Source organism: Pteropus medius, unplaced genomic scaffold, assembly GCF_902729225.1.
Source record: "Pteropus medius unplaced genomic scaffold, Ma_sr-lr_union100, whole genome shotgun sequence".
In the NCBI taxonomy this organism is placed as follows: domain Eukaryota; kingdom Metazoa; phylum Chordata; class Mammalia; order Chiroptera; family Pteropodidae; genus Pteropus; species Pteropus medius.
The window spans coordinates 10983845-10998930 of record NW_024344253.1 but is presented as its reverse complement, the minus strand read 5'-3'; the positions used below and the strand labels follow the sequence as shown (position 1 = coordinate 10998930).

Below are 15086 nucleotides of genomic sequence, written 5' to 3'. Positions count from 1 at the left end.
GTTTGAAAACTTTCCCTTCATTTTTAGGGTACAATTAAGAAAGGTCTGTCTTCACAGCTATTTCATAAGTTTGCTGCTAAATTAAAATCTCATGCATAAAAATTTTAGGTCACTGGTGAAACTGATCAAATTTTCATAAAGAAAATATAGAATCTGACCCTCATGTTGACATGGAAAAGTCTGAAAAAGTACCACATGATGCCAGAAGAATGATGATTACTGCAGAGCTTATGGGTGAAGAATGCTCATCCAATATAGTTCTTTCAAATTAAAAATTAAATAGGAAACTAATTTTAAAGATTTTCACAAAACAAATATAGGTTTAAAGATTTTCACAAAACAAATATAGGTGCTTTATGTGAAACATTTAACCTAAAAGACAAATTGAGTTTACTTAATTTTGTCTCTTTTTACAAATTATTCCTGAGTCTGTGCTTGAGATGTATAGAGGAGCCCATTCTGTAAATCAAATTGTGTGAAGTTTTGATCACATAAGTCTAATGGACTAATGTTCTGTATTCCTGATGCTATGAAATAACATGGGTGGGTTATGTCAACAAACACAATATACCCTCCAGAAAAAGTCATCCTGACCCATTTATTGTTGAAATTAAAAAATAAAAGGTACTTAAATACAATGGTGAACATATAGGGCAAAACAGAATCATAAAATTTAATGTTGAATTAAGCAGTGAGCTGAATGTTTGGGTCTCCAAATTGGCTCGAACCCAAAACTGCTTAAAAATGGGTATGTTCACAGTTAACGGCAATTGGCTTATAGGTGAGAGAATGGTCGAAGTTGTTCCAGTTGAACTTCCAGGGAAATTCTCTCCTCAAGAACATCCTGAAAAAGATGCAAAGCCAAGTTAAGTTTCAATGTATATAAAAATGATGGCACATCTAACAGCTTTGCATCAAGAAAACAACTTAAATTTGTTAAGAAGACAAAAGGACAGCTGTTCAGATTTAAAAAGATACTTTACTTTAGAAATGTAGTTTCTTTATGTGTATGTAATATTAAAATATTTAATAACTCAAATGTTTTTCTTATTATATTAGCGTAATAAAATGTTTTGTTTAACTATTAGAAAAGCCAATATTTGCAAATGATGGATATTAATGTATGAATCTTGCACGAAGCATACTCCCTGCAGTAACTGTAGATGAGTCAATTAACATAGATTCTTTCCCTGGTGATCACATCTGGTCACAGTAACTCCTGAACCCCACTGTGAGTTTCAGTTTCATGAAAAAATTTATTTTGCAATTAGAATTTCTAATCATTGTTGATTGTGAGCAGTCTTTTCAGATAGCCAGAAAATTCTAATTTATCTTTCCTTTTTTTCCTTTTTCTCAATCATGCTTTAACCACAACTACCTCTTCCTATTGGTTACCATACTTCCTATTTTTTATTCTCAGTGATGACAAAAGTGATTTTTAAAATAGCTCCTATATCCATGTTTCTATGGTTTTCTTTAGTTCTTCAGAAAAACACACATTAAAAAAATTTTCATCTTCAGTATTATACTAAAAAGCTTTTCTTTAGTTTTATATTTGTCCTTTTCAATGGACTATATCTATAATTATAGAACAGCTACAAAGTATCTTCTTTGATCAGAGTTATACAAGAATATCATCCATTCAACAGACATTTATCAAATGCCTAATGTAATATTGTGATTTGTAAGAAACATACATTTGGTCATTCAGATGACCCAACTATACTTCTCACATATATCTGGTCTTCCTACACAGCTCCAGCTTCTAAAACCCTAAGAATTTCCCAAGGGAGGGGAGTCTTATGTTAATGAAGTGACTTTTGGAAAGCACCCAAAAATTGGGGACTGGTTGCCAAGAGAACCAACCAAGCAATCAGAGGACTGGAACTTTCAGTCCCACTCTCTACCTCAAGGAGGGGAGAAGGGCTGGAGGTTGAATCAAGAGCCAATGGCCAGTGATCTGATCACTCATGCCTATGTAATGAAGCTTCCCTTAAAAACCCCAAAGGACAGGATTTGGAGAGCTTCCAACTGGGGAACTGGTGTAGATGCAGGGAGAGTGATACCCTGGAGAGGGCACAGAAGCTCTGCGCCCACTTCCCACATACCTTGCCCCATACATCTGTTCCATCTGACTGTTCCTGAGTTATAACCTTTTATAAACCAGTGATGTAGTAACACATTTCTCTGACTTCTGTGAGCTTTTCTAGAAAACTACTCACACCCAAGGAGGGGGTTGTAGGAACCTGATTTACAGCAGTTGGTCAGCAGTACAGGTAACAACTTGGATTTGTGGTCGGCATTCTTAGCTGGAGGGCATCACTGGAATCTCCCATCTATAGCTGGTTGGTCAGAAGCACAGGTAAGAGCCTGGGCTTGTGGATGGCATCTGAAGTGTGTTGTGAGGGGCTCTCTTGTAGACTGAATTCTTAACCTGTGGAATCTAATGCTATCTCTGGACAGATAGTGTCAGAATTCAGGTGAATTGTGTTGGTGTCTGAGAATTGTTTGTTGGTGTGTGGGGAACACCTCCCAACGTTGGAATTGGGTCTGGGAACCCTAGAGACCTAACATGTGCTAGGTTTGGGGGACAGAGACAAAAATTTACAAGTTTCTAGGACAATTCCAATTTACTACTAATGTCCTGGTCTAAGTATTAACACATCCCCGCCTCTTTCTTCCTCAAAAGTATCTTGGTTTGGACAATAAGTTACCTGGTCACCCTAAACAGAAATTATGATTTGAGTTAGTTTAGTAGGACAGAGACTGAAGTGCCACACATAATAATTCCAGGACTGTGATAAATGCTGGATGAGGGCTATGAACAAAATGTTATGGGAATGACCTAACTCTGCATTCATTTTACATTTCCACAGACTCTTTTCTCCTAATCTTTGTGATTTACAACACAGCACCCAAAGTGGGGCCAAAAGTCCAGCAGCATCTCCAACACCTGGGAGCTTATTAGAAATGCAAACTCTCGGGTTCCACTCCATACCTAATAAGAATCAGGATCTGCATTTAATATGACCCCAGATTACCTGAATACACATTGTTTGAGAACCACTGGTTTATAAGACATAAATGCTTAATAACGTTGAACCGTAAATGATTCTGGCTGTTAATTTTTATTCACAGGAGTTAAAAGAAATTATGGCTAGAGAAAAATAAACCCATTCCTCTCAAGTATAGATGATAGAGGAGTACACACTGGCGATAAACACTTCTATTTAAGGCTTATCTTTTCCAAATGCAAGAAGATCTGATTCCCCCCCACCCCGTCCCTTTTCTTCTTTAGAACTGTTTAAGTCTCTTTAATAGAATCTGAGTTATCTTGATAAAAGGATAAGACAACAATACTCAAATCATCTTAGAATTAAACAGAATCTGGATAGCCATGTACATGATCTTGGAGGTACCAATGTTTCTTCTCTTGGGTTTCATTATGAAGGCTGAGGAACATTATAGGATTAGTGATGCCCTTTATATATGTAGGGTAAGACAATCATATCAGAATTGGGTACAAAAAAATTCCTGTTAATATTAAAAGATTCAAAGGTGCATTAAACAATTTAGATACACGCGTCTCTTGCTACATGGAGTTTCATACTACCGTAGGAATTGCTGGATCACTGCAAAGTCCCAGTTCAACTCTGACGTGCTAAGTCCATGGAACTTCCCAAATATTCAGAAACTACATTACCTTTAATTGTTGCTGCAATTCACTATTCAATCTGGCCAAAACTGTGTTGGTTTCCTTATTGCGTCTAATTGATGCCTGAATAGCTTTCTTATCTTTCCCAACAGACCTGAGAAGATAAAGAGGGTGAAAAATTACCTTCATTTCTTTAAATTCTCTCCATTCTTCCCTGATCCATCTTTAAACTACAAGGCAGAGGAAGCATCTTTTGCCTTATTAGCATAGCTTAACCTCACTTGTTCAATTTCAGTGGCCAAAAGTAAGTATCTAGGCTTCAGAAGCTTACTTATAATTGTTTTAATTATTACCATTCTATAGAACCACCTGAGTTTAAAGTGGTCTGGAACAGGTTATCAGCAAACTTTTCTTGTAAATGGCCAGGTAGTAAATCCTTTACTCTTTGAAGGCCATATGGTTTCTGCTGCATATTCTTTTTTGTTTGTTTGTTTCTTTTCTCCTTCTCTTCTTTCTCACTCTCTTTTTTACAAAAATATAAAAGCCACAGCTCAAGGGATTTACAAAACAGGCCATAGGCTGAATTTGGCCCATGAGCCCAAGTCTGCCAATTCTGGGTCTAGAACGATAGTTAAAATATCAGTGTTACTCTACACTACTAATTTTTTATGTTTGCTCCCGGGTTTGCAATATTGTATTAAAATGGAACTGGAATTGCACTTAATAATAAGAAAGGGAAAAAACTGGGAATATTCTAGCAACTCGTAAATGAGAAAACTCTTAAAGAGCAACAGTAAAGAACCTTTGCTGAACTAAAGAACTAATCTAACCATAATTTCTTTCCATTTGATATTTTTAACTGCTGTGCTCTTTATTCCTAGTAATTAAATGTGTTTAGGAATTGATTTGATTACCTAGGAATAGAGGGCTGTGATGCAAGAAGAGCAGCTAAGACACCTGTCTTTTGTGTATGTTCATCGGCTTCTGGCCTTAATTCATCTTCTGATTTTAATCTTCTTCGAACAGGTTTAGGTGGTGGAGCAAGAGGTGTTGTACCTTTGCTCTAGAAGACAAGAATTCCATTAATAATGAGCATTTCTTGAAGACATTCATTGTTGCTTAGCATTTTGTCAGCATCATTTCTTTCATTAAGGCGCTTATTCTCCAAAAATTAAAAGTTACTTGTCCTATTTTAAAACAATTTATAATTTGAATCAACAGCTAACAAATTACAACAGGAAAGGATGTTCCTAGTTGGCATCACAATCATCAATGTACCTCACTAGACAATTTTTTAAAAAAGGTAAAATAAACATCAGTTCCTTGTGGCCTGCATCTGACTCAAGACTGTAATATTAACAGATTTAACATAATATGATACATAGTCAGTATATATATCTGTTCAATAAATATAAAAGGGAACCTCCAGAAATATGCATCTATTATCACCACAGAATTTCCTACTCAAAAATACAAGAATATATCGTCATAATGGATAAAGTAATTTATAAAGAAGTAAAAAGTTAGAGAATTCTTAAAAACCCTTCACTAAGATGTACAATAATTACAACTCTTAAAAATGAGTGGACATTTTGTTGAAAACTGTGAATCTGTCTTCAACAGAATTAAATACGGTATTTTAGTATTTACAATAACCCGATTTGACCCGCTAATAAATAAAAAGAAGACCTAACTGCCATCTCTTTGGTTAAGCGCTATTTTTAATTTGTTGCCATGAGCTGACAAAAATAAAATAGTCACAGAACTACTAATGTAGTACAAAATAAAGTTTCCAAAAGGTAGAATTTAAGCACTTTCAGAAACACATGCTATTTTAATAATTATTAAGACTGTCTGGATGAAACAGGAAAAAAAAATTACCCAAATTTTTCTCTCAAGGGGAAAATGTACTGATATCTATAATTTACTTGGAAATGCAAATGACAGATAAGAATAACTGAAACATGTAAGAATGGAGAGATATGTGATAAAGCAAGTATGGTAAAATATTAATGGTACACTCAATTTTACACTGATATACATTCAACTTCCCTAGAGTTCTTGCCACGAGGATTAAAGTTGAATGTAAAATTCAACTTTCCTGTATGTTTAAAAATTTTCATAAAATGTTGGAGAAAAAATTCTCTCTCAAACAGTTAAAGAGCACTGTGTATAACATTAACGTTATAGGGTCGATAATTTTCCCTATTCTATTTAAAAATAAATTAAATTTGACCAATAAGGAAGTTCTACTTTATTACCTGAAAGACTGTAATACTACATAAATTTTGAGAACCTGTGGCATACACTAAGATAGACTATTGCCTCCTAGAACTTTTAATAGGCAGACCTTGTTCTAAGAAAAATTAAATATATTAATGGCAATGGAATGGATTAGATGATCTCTAATTTTATTCGCAAATTTTTGTCATCTTTAAAATCTTATAAAGTATAAGTGACTTCTTATAACATTTTATATGTACGAAATGATGAATATTATAAAAGACAATTTTTGCATACCACATTGGCGGGTGCACTAGCAGCTGTCTTTTCTTCAATTTTACTATCTGTTTTGGCAACTCGAAGAGAACTTGCAGAATCAGAAGCTTTTTCAACCTAGAGATGAATATATTATTACATATATATATAAAATATATAATTGTGCATAAATATATATGTAACGAATGAGTAAAATGTTAAAATATTCATTCTGACAATAAGGAATTTGAGATGAAGATGAGAATGAATTTAAGAAAACCCTGTAAAATGACCATTCTCTACCACTGAAGGGCAGAGAAGAGGGAAGGTAATAGATCTTAGAGTGTGGGGAAGGACTGAGGATGCAGCTGTAACACTGTTTGGGAAGTTCTTGTGGTTGGGGAGGGGATGCATCCACCCTGGGGGCATGAGTACCAGAATGCTGTGCACACCTGTACTTCCCAGTGGCCCCACTGCGAGGCAGGAAGTTACAGGTTTGAAGAAATGCCTAGTAGAGAAATTCTCATGGGTCAGATCTAGAAGAAACCTTTGTCTAAAGTATGTCAAATATATGTAGATTTCTGGATCTGTCAGAAAGGCTCATTATGGGCTGAGAAAACCAGAACTGAGATTCTATAATTCCTCTGGTCCCTCCAATTTCATGTTTACGTTTAGTGAGATCAGGGATCCCTAGAGTTCTTGCCACGAGGATTAAACAGAGTCTCATATAACACTGTCTGTCGAGATTAAATTTTGGCAGCCTATATATAGTCTGTAAGTCCATCTAACTAAAGTGACATAGTCTCATACAAACTTGAGTGTAGCTCTAGTAACCACAGCCTGTTGCTACATGGAATCTTCACCAAACTACACAAACAGCTTCTTAGCATTAAGATACAACCCCCAGAGCAGTGTTATAGCCAGGACCAGATGGCTGTGCTTTTCATACAACAGCTATATATCCTCTAAAAGAAATGGCAGCAAATATTTTGCTCACTGATGTACTCTCTAATATCTGCTCTTTTAGGGGTTCCTCTGTTTGCAGACAGGCTATGAGACAGCAGAAAATTAGGAAAGCCCTTAAAAACTGACCGGCAAGACCTCTGGATGTTTCTCAGCTTCATCATCTTGTTCTTCATTTACATTTGATGCAGCAAATACTTCAAATTGGCTGAAATCTGCAAAATTTGGTTGTTCTGGTATCTGCTGAGGTGAGGTACTAGTGTGAGTTATTAGGCCATCGGCATCCACTGGGCGATGCACAACGGGACCAGGAGCCTATACAACGGTTTAAAACAAAGGAACGAACATCTCATTGAGTGAATCAGTATTACAAAGTACCCTCTTTTTCTTTGGAAATACTATAAAGGTGCTCTGTTTTATTATCTGTAAATTCAGGGAGGTGAGCTACAGTAACACTTAGCACTAAAAAAAAAAAAATAAGTGAATAAGACAAAAAAATTAAGATGACAATCCCTCAATAAAAAAAGATACTTTTACAAAATTCTTATTGCAAAGAAAGTGCATAAGGAGAGGGGAGGGTCTGGCCCTACTCTCTGATTCTCCACTTGCATCTATTTTTTTAATTGGGCTACTGCACAAGTTTGTTCTTTAAACAAGTTATTTTTAAAAATGTTTCATTATGTTTTAAAAAGGTTATTTTTAAAGTATGAAAACCAGTGCTCTACTCTCTCAATACTTCAGTGCACTTCCCTTCAATCTGTCCTCTGCTTCTTTGCCAGATCAATCCTAAAATCTTCAATCAAAAAATACATTTATTGAGTATCTACTTCTGGTCAAGCACTATGGATATTAACAGTGAACAAAACAATAAAGCTGACAATCTATTGCAAGATGAGAGGTAAGTTAACAAAGAATTAAGAGAGTAAGAAAAGTTTAATGACAAAGGAAGTACAGAATGCTACAGAATAAATCTGGTCTCTTCCGTTTACCCTTTAAAAACTTTCCATCTCCTTTAAGAAATTCTAACCTTCTTAGAATGATACGAGATGCTTTGCCCCATTTCCACCTCTTCAGTTTCCTTTCCCAGCACTTCAGTTGTACTAACTTGTTTAGTCCTTGAAGACTATGCCAGACTTATCTCACACCCCTATGGCTTTGTGGATGCCATTCTGTCTGGCTGGAATGCCCTCTCTCGAAGAAATAACACTTTATCTTTCAAGTTTGTGTGTAGGTCTTACTTCCTTCATTTTACTTACACATTTTCAATGTGATCCCTGACTTTACTAGACAGTAAAAGTGTATTAAAGCATTTCATAAATGTATCTACTGTAGCACTTCTATTATAATTGTTGTATACAGTTGTGCCTTCCTCACTAGGCATTTCTGGAGTCAAGAGACCAACTCCCTGGGTTTTACAGCTTAACTGCAGTTAAGAATATTTTTGCTCACACTTTAGATAAAATAAGTGCTGGAATATTCAAATTTTAGTATCTTTCATGATTAAGAAACTGTATTTTAAACTGTATTTTAAATACCCAACTCCACTTTAAGAATATAACTCAGAAAATCAACTAAATTCATTCATGTAAAAGGTAGTCTAGTCACATAAAACTAACAGCTATCATCTAGACTATCCTGGAACATAACAGTTTTGTGTGCAGATCAAAACAATTTCAACCTGGCAGGGATGCAAATGTCACCCAACACTTTCTTATTTTCCAAAATCAGACTTATTTTTCCCTGAATTAAATGATCATTAAGAATAATATTTAATTCCCGATCTTCAAAATAATTCTAGAATAGAATCAAATACCTAACAGACAAAGTGATCATGAACACTGTAATAACTGTGTTTAGTAATGAGTACGCCTGAGAAATACCTGTGAGGGCTGTGGTCTTGGAGGCACTGCAGGAGGATGAGCAACAACTCCAGCCTGTTGTTGTCCTGTGTGAATATACAAGTCTTCTTTTTAGTAAATATATAATTACTTTGCTAGTAGAACAGGTTGAATGATCAAATGATAAAGATTTCTAAAAATGTCTGATAAGTACTGGAAAGCATATATTACCTTGTATAACTGTCTAAATGTGACCTACTAGCCAAATCTCATGGCCTTTTCTCAGACCTCATTTCTCTTGTTCTGCTGAACAAGGCACTCTTGACATGCTCCTCCCACATCCCACCCCCATTTCCATAATACCATACCTTCTTGGTTTTCTTCCTACATTTCCTCTTTTAATTAGTATTTCACTGTCATTTCCATGTAAATGATTCTCAAATAATACATCAATCTTTCTTAGCCTACAAGTCCAGTGGCCTGTTGATCATTTCTTCTTTTCCTCATTATTCTAAACTCATAATGTACAAACAGGACATCACCACCCACTGTCCTAATATTTCTATTTTGATCACATAATAACAATGACCAGTTATACAGAAAGTAAAACCTTGGAGTAAGCTTTGATTCCTCTCTCCTTTGTCACCTTAACTAACTTAAGACCTACTGGCTTTCTGCTTCCTTGATATTTCCACACTATTCTTTTAAAATCTCTTGTGGCATCTCTCGGGTCCCCATCTTTACCATTTAAATTCAAACGCATATTAAACAGTCATTAAGAAAAAAAATTCCCTCTCATCTGATACCTTTTAAATTCAAAATTTTCTTCCCATAAATGTTAAAAAAGATGCATTAAGAGAAAATAAAATAGTGTCTTTAATTAACGTTAAAATCGCATGATAATACATACTATCATTCTCTAACCCTTACCTGTGGTGACTGTAAAGGTCCGATTCATATCTAAAGATGATGATCTAGAATGAGATGGCTGTGGCCTTGGAGGGGGAGGTGGTGGTGCAGTATTATCTGGTGATGTTCCTGAATGAGACCTGCAAAATTCACCCCATTACAATCGGTCATGCTACTGATATTGGAGCTTTTTCCTTTTTAAGCATTCAAAGTTGGCTAAGGAGCAGAAGATATTATTGGTGTGACATTTTCTCAAGTAGGTATACAAGTATTACAATGAATAAAGACAGTCCTGTTTATGATGTGCACTAAACAAATGGCTATTTAACATAGCAAATAATCTTGTTTATAAAGTATAATTACATATTTAACAAAATTTCAAAAAATGTGAAAAGGAAGTTATTAACAGGAATTCAAGGTAGACTGTAAAACTAGTATAATGTTTTCCTGAATTCAATTATAGGTAATATTATTCTGAAATATTTATTTTCAAAAAGAGAAACTCTACTTTCAGATATGGTTAGCTTTCAACTTATTTGAAGTTTGGAGTTTGGTAAGTTGCAGTAGAATCTGGCTCAACTATTTGAGGTTCCCATTCCTGTGTTACCACAGGCCATTCCACTTTAGAGATCACTGTACTCATGCTCAACCTACCCTACAGGTGCACTTATTTGCCACCAAAATTTTCTATATTCTGAAAAGCACCTGATGGACTTTGACAATCTAATCCTCACAGGGATAAAAAGGAGAATAAAATCCAAGATGACTGAGAATTCTAAGAAACACAGGAAGAACCAAATGAAGAAGCAGCCTTTGTACCTGTAAGCTCTTTGGAGATTCTATACTATAGTCTCTCTCTATTCTCTCCCAGGCTTGTGGCACAAGGATACTAAGCACAAACAACAAGCCAGAGGAGAAAGATGCTTCTGTCCTGTACACGGGTTTTTGTGGATGATAAAGCCCTTGCAGACAAAACCCTCACCACCCTCACCCTATCCCATATCTTTCTGTTTGTGCCTTAAGAGTTATACGTAACAGATCTTCAGGGTGGCTAGGTGGCCCAACACTGGGCAGTGCTTCTGGATGGCATTTTAAAATACGGTATTCTTTTGGTACTTGCCCTAAGGCTATAAAAGGAAATCTGCACATTTATTACTTAAACAGCCGCTTTTTGTTTACTTAGAAAAAGGACTGTATTAAACTGCAACTGCCAAGAAGTTATCAGCCCTTCCTAAACCCTCCACAGAATACCACAGAAGACAATGAGGATTCCATTTGTTTTCCTATTAAAGTTGGAAAGAATCAAAATCACTTCCCTTTTACATAAATCAATAGGTAACCTAACATCCTCCAGAGAAGGGAAGAATTAAAAAATAGAGAAAAATACTAATTTATACTTGTTCCTAATTTTTTTAAATATTAAAATGTAACAAAATATGGTAATATGGTTTTCATTGACAGAAATACTGACCTTTGACGAGTTACATTGTTCCCGATCTGTTCTGGATCTGAAGTAAAAGAGTCTGAACTACTGTAACCATCTGCTGATAAATGGAATATATTCTACTTAATAATAATCATTTCTTCACTTTTACTCTATATGCCTCAAACAAATGTAACTGAATTATTCTTACAAATCAGAGATATTCAAAAACTGGCTAAAAGGTTAACAATTCATCCCAGTGTTATTAACTATAAAACATTACATATAAATTGAATAATTCATGGCCTATTTAAACAATAAAATATTATGCACACAGAGTAAGTTTAAATCTAGAAAAGTTAACATTTAATAACAAATATTCAAAATAGGTTACATGGAAGGAGGTCACAAAACAGAATATGCATTATAATTTCATTTTATATAAAAATATAGCACATGCACAGAATGAGGATTAAGGTGACAGTGAATGTTAATCATGGTCATTTGTGAAATAGTGAGATTATGCATAATTTTCTTATTTTTTATTACATTTCTACAATAAGTATGAATTACTTTTGTACTAAAAATTACATTTTTAAGGAACAAAACAAATATTTCAAATAAAAAACTTATTAAAAATTGTTAATGTAAAAAGTTAAAAATTTCACAAGGGAATAAAATGTCCTTAGACAATAAAATTTATGAAATTAGCCAGAGGTTCCCCATTTTTCACCTGAGGAAACAGCATTTTAAATTTCCTCAGTCTTATGAAGGAGCAGAAAATCCGGAAGTAGAATAACAGTGTGACATACAAAAATTTTAAAGTAGTAACTCTAGGGATAAAATGAAGGAATACTACTACGTATTTTCAAGAGTTATAAAACTGAACTCCTCTTCTTCCCCCACAAACCTACTCCTATCACAGTCTTGCTCAATTCCCAGTTGTTCAGGCCAAAATTCCTTGAATTACCCTCGTCTCTTCTCTCTCACTCGCATCCTGTATCACATAGGTAAGCAAATCCTGTGGTTTTTTCCTACAAAATATAGCCAGAACCTGACCACTTCCCAGCACTTCTGCTAACCACCCCAGTCTAAGCCATCTTCTCTCGCCTGTAACTGTCTCCTAAACAGTCTTTCCCTGTTTTGACTCCTGTCTTCTGGCCTGTTATCAAGATAGCATCCAGAAATGATCCCATTAAAAATAAAAAAAATGAAGGTCAGACCATGTCACTTCTACAATCAAAACCTTCTAATGGCTTTTCACCTCACTCAGAGTCAGTCTTACCCTGCTCCCAGGTTACTATTCTACCACTTGCTATCTCTGCCTGTCAAATTTGCTAACTAGCTCTATTCCAAGTGTTTGTCTGCTGTTTGCAGCAAAAGTAAGCCATGATTCCTAAATCAGGGCTTCACATGCTGTTCTTGTGCCTCTGATGTCCTTCAAGTATTCACACAGCCAAATCCTTCCATTCCCCTTTAAAGTTTAATTCAAATGTCACACTCCCTTTCCTTTTTCCCAGCTTTATTTTTATCCAGAGTACTAATTACCTCCTAGGATATGAATTACTCCCCTCTCCCTTTCACTTATGTCTCCTACAGACTGTAAACTCCATTAAAAGCTTTTGTTTACTGCTGAATCCCAGTGTCTAGAAGAGCCTGGCACATAGTAGTTAGTTAACATTGGCTAAATGAATGAATACATACACAATTTCTTGACAGAAAGAAAGGGACTAGTGGGAAAGAGCCAATGGACTAAATGTGGCTAACTGAGAAGGATGGCAAACAGGAGGCTTACCCTGAAGCAGGTTGGGGCAGCAAAGGGAAAGCATTTATTCATATAGAGGGCAGGGTGTTTAAAAGGGTTTGACTATTCTCTACTTTATTCAGTGAAGATAATACCAACTGGCTATACATCTGCATTATTCAGACTCTAAATCTACACTTAATAAACCTCAAATGGAAGATGGAATATCATCTTTCACTTACCTACAGTATTTCCAGAAGCAAATTTTACTGATGAGTTTATCTTATTTTCTTCTGACAGGTCAGATGTTTTCACAAGTAATGGGCTTGTGGGATTTGTATGATCTAGTAGAGAATTAATAGGTAAAAATACAAGTCATAGGTATTTGAACTAATAAAAGTTTATAAACCTCAGTGAACGTGATAAGACTTCATTTAGATATTTGAAAGAAGTAGATAAATCCATGGGATATAAGACAAAATAATATATATCTTTTTGACAAAATAATATTTTTAATAAAAATAAATATAAACCTGTTTATACAGAATTTTGTTTTCTGCCATAATAGAAGATATTTTACAATGAAAATGTCGATTTGGCTGTTCATACTTCATTTTATCCTTGTAGGGCAATTAAAATATCACACATATGGCTATAAAATAAGTATTTATGATGCTGACTTATATAGAAAATAAATCTACCTTTGAGAAACTCTAACTAAAACATTTAATCTTAAATGAGAAAATTCAAGAGTTTAAGCAAAACATAATTTCAAAGCCAAAATTATTTTAACATATAACCTCTTCAGTTAAAATCTGAACATACTTTAAATTAAAAAAAGTGATCATAAAAATCCATGAGGTATCAGAAAAGTCACATTTTTCAAATGTTCTTATTTAAAAACTTTATAACTTAAATTCAATAATTTGTTTTTTAAAACATAAATTAAAAAAAATATATACAAGCACACATATACATGTATAATTGTACAAAGTACTATGTTAAAAAACAAACAATTATGAAAGAAATCTGAACCCTGACAGAATAATTACTTGTGTATTTCAGTTTGATACTCATCTAAAACATAACCCGCCAAATTAAAATATAGCCCGGCCACAGTTTGCTTACCACTGCCAGTTCTTTTAAGTTCCATTTCCTGCATGTGGATTTTGCTGGGAGTCATACGAATGGGAACTGGATGAACAATAGCAGTATCCTAGAGACAAATGGGAGGAAATACAGAATTTGTATTAAAAATAAAAATGCCAAGCTAATACTATGAAATAATAAAAAATAACACTTTAAAAACTGGTGGATAGACTTCCTCATTCACACTAAGGCAAGCATGAAAATTAATTTTTAAATGAGATATTCAAGAATTGTATTTAAAAAATCAAGTTCACTATATATTCCTAATAACTGACTTATTTTATAGAAAGTACATTTTCACTTTTGAGTAAAGATTTGGGTGAAAAAAATGATCTTATAAAACTATACAGTATTCAAAGTCAAAGTGCAAAAGGATCTGATGAAATTATACAAATTTGAACCTCTCAGGTTAAAGTGAACTATTTCGTGAGAATCCAAAAACTAAGTAACAGACTAAACTCATTTTCATGAAACTGCTCAAGAAAATGTGACTTTTCTTTTTTCATACGTAAGACAAAGTTAATGAGAGTCCTATTATATTGTAACAGGTACAATCCACACTTTCTATAGATTGGTTCTATAGAGCTGCTTTTTAAAATTTAGCATAAAACTTCCACAAGGAATCTATTTTTAAGAGGGATAAGACTCCTACTCTGAAACTCTAATATTTTTCTTAAACCCTCAAGACTGTAATACACCTGCTATCTTTCAATTTCATGAATGTCAAGTCTGGTTAAAGTAAAGAAACTGGTAGAATAGACTTTTGAAAAGAATGAAAAGAGTAAGTAAGGCAAGGAAGAGAAGATGAAGACATGTGCCTATCTCCCAGAAAGGAGAGGAAAAGAGAAAGTTACCCCTGGGTACACCTGTAAGCCTGACCCTGGGAGCTGAGACTCCCAGGGGAGGAACCAGAGGATCAAGCATTTG

General features: G+C 34.6%; 1 protein-coding gene across 6 annotated transcripts in view; it reads right to left on the bottom strand.

Annotated features, from left to right (window-relative positions):
- Positions 1 to 573: 573 nt before the first annotated feature.
- REPS1 (RALBP1 associated Eps domain containing 1) overlaps positions 574 to 15086 on the bottom strand; it is a 71999-nt gene continuing 57486 nt past the window's right edge. For 4 of the 6 annotated variants that reach the window (XM_039869764.1, XM_039869768.1, XM_039869765.1 and 1 more), the window contains 10 exons: positions 14139 to 14226; positions 13253 to 13354; positions 11315 to 11387; positions 9865 to 9983; positions 8977 to 9041; positions 7226 to 7411; positions 6176 to 6271; positions 4570 to 4718; positions 3704 to 3809; positions 574 to 844 (listed from right to left, as the gene is read on the bottom strand). In XM_039869764.1, the coding sequence (XP_039725698.1) occupies positions 776 to 844; positions 3704 to 3809; positions 4570 to 4718; positions 6176 to 6271; positions 7226 to 7411; positions 8977 to 9041; positions 9865 to 9983; positions 11315 to 11387; positions 13253 to 13354; positions 14139 to 14226 (1053 nt within the window). In that variant the 3' untranslated portion in view covers positions 574 to 775. The remainder of the gene's footprint in view (positions 845 to 3703; positions 3810 to 4569; positions 4719 to 6175; positions 6272 to 7225; positions 7412 to 8976; positions 9042 to 9864; positions 9984 to 11314; positions 11388 to 13252; positions 13355 to 14138; positions 14227 to 15086) is intronic. The other 2 variants (XM_039869766.1, XM_039869769.1) reach the window with 1 other exon arrangement.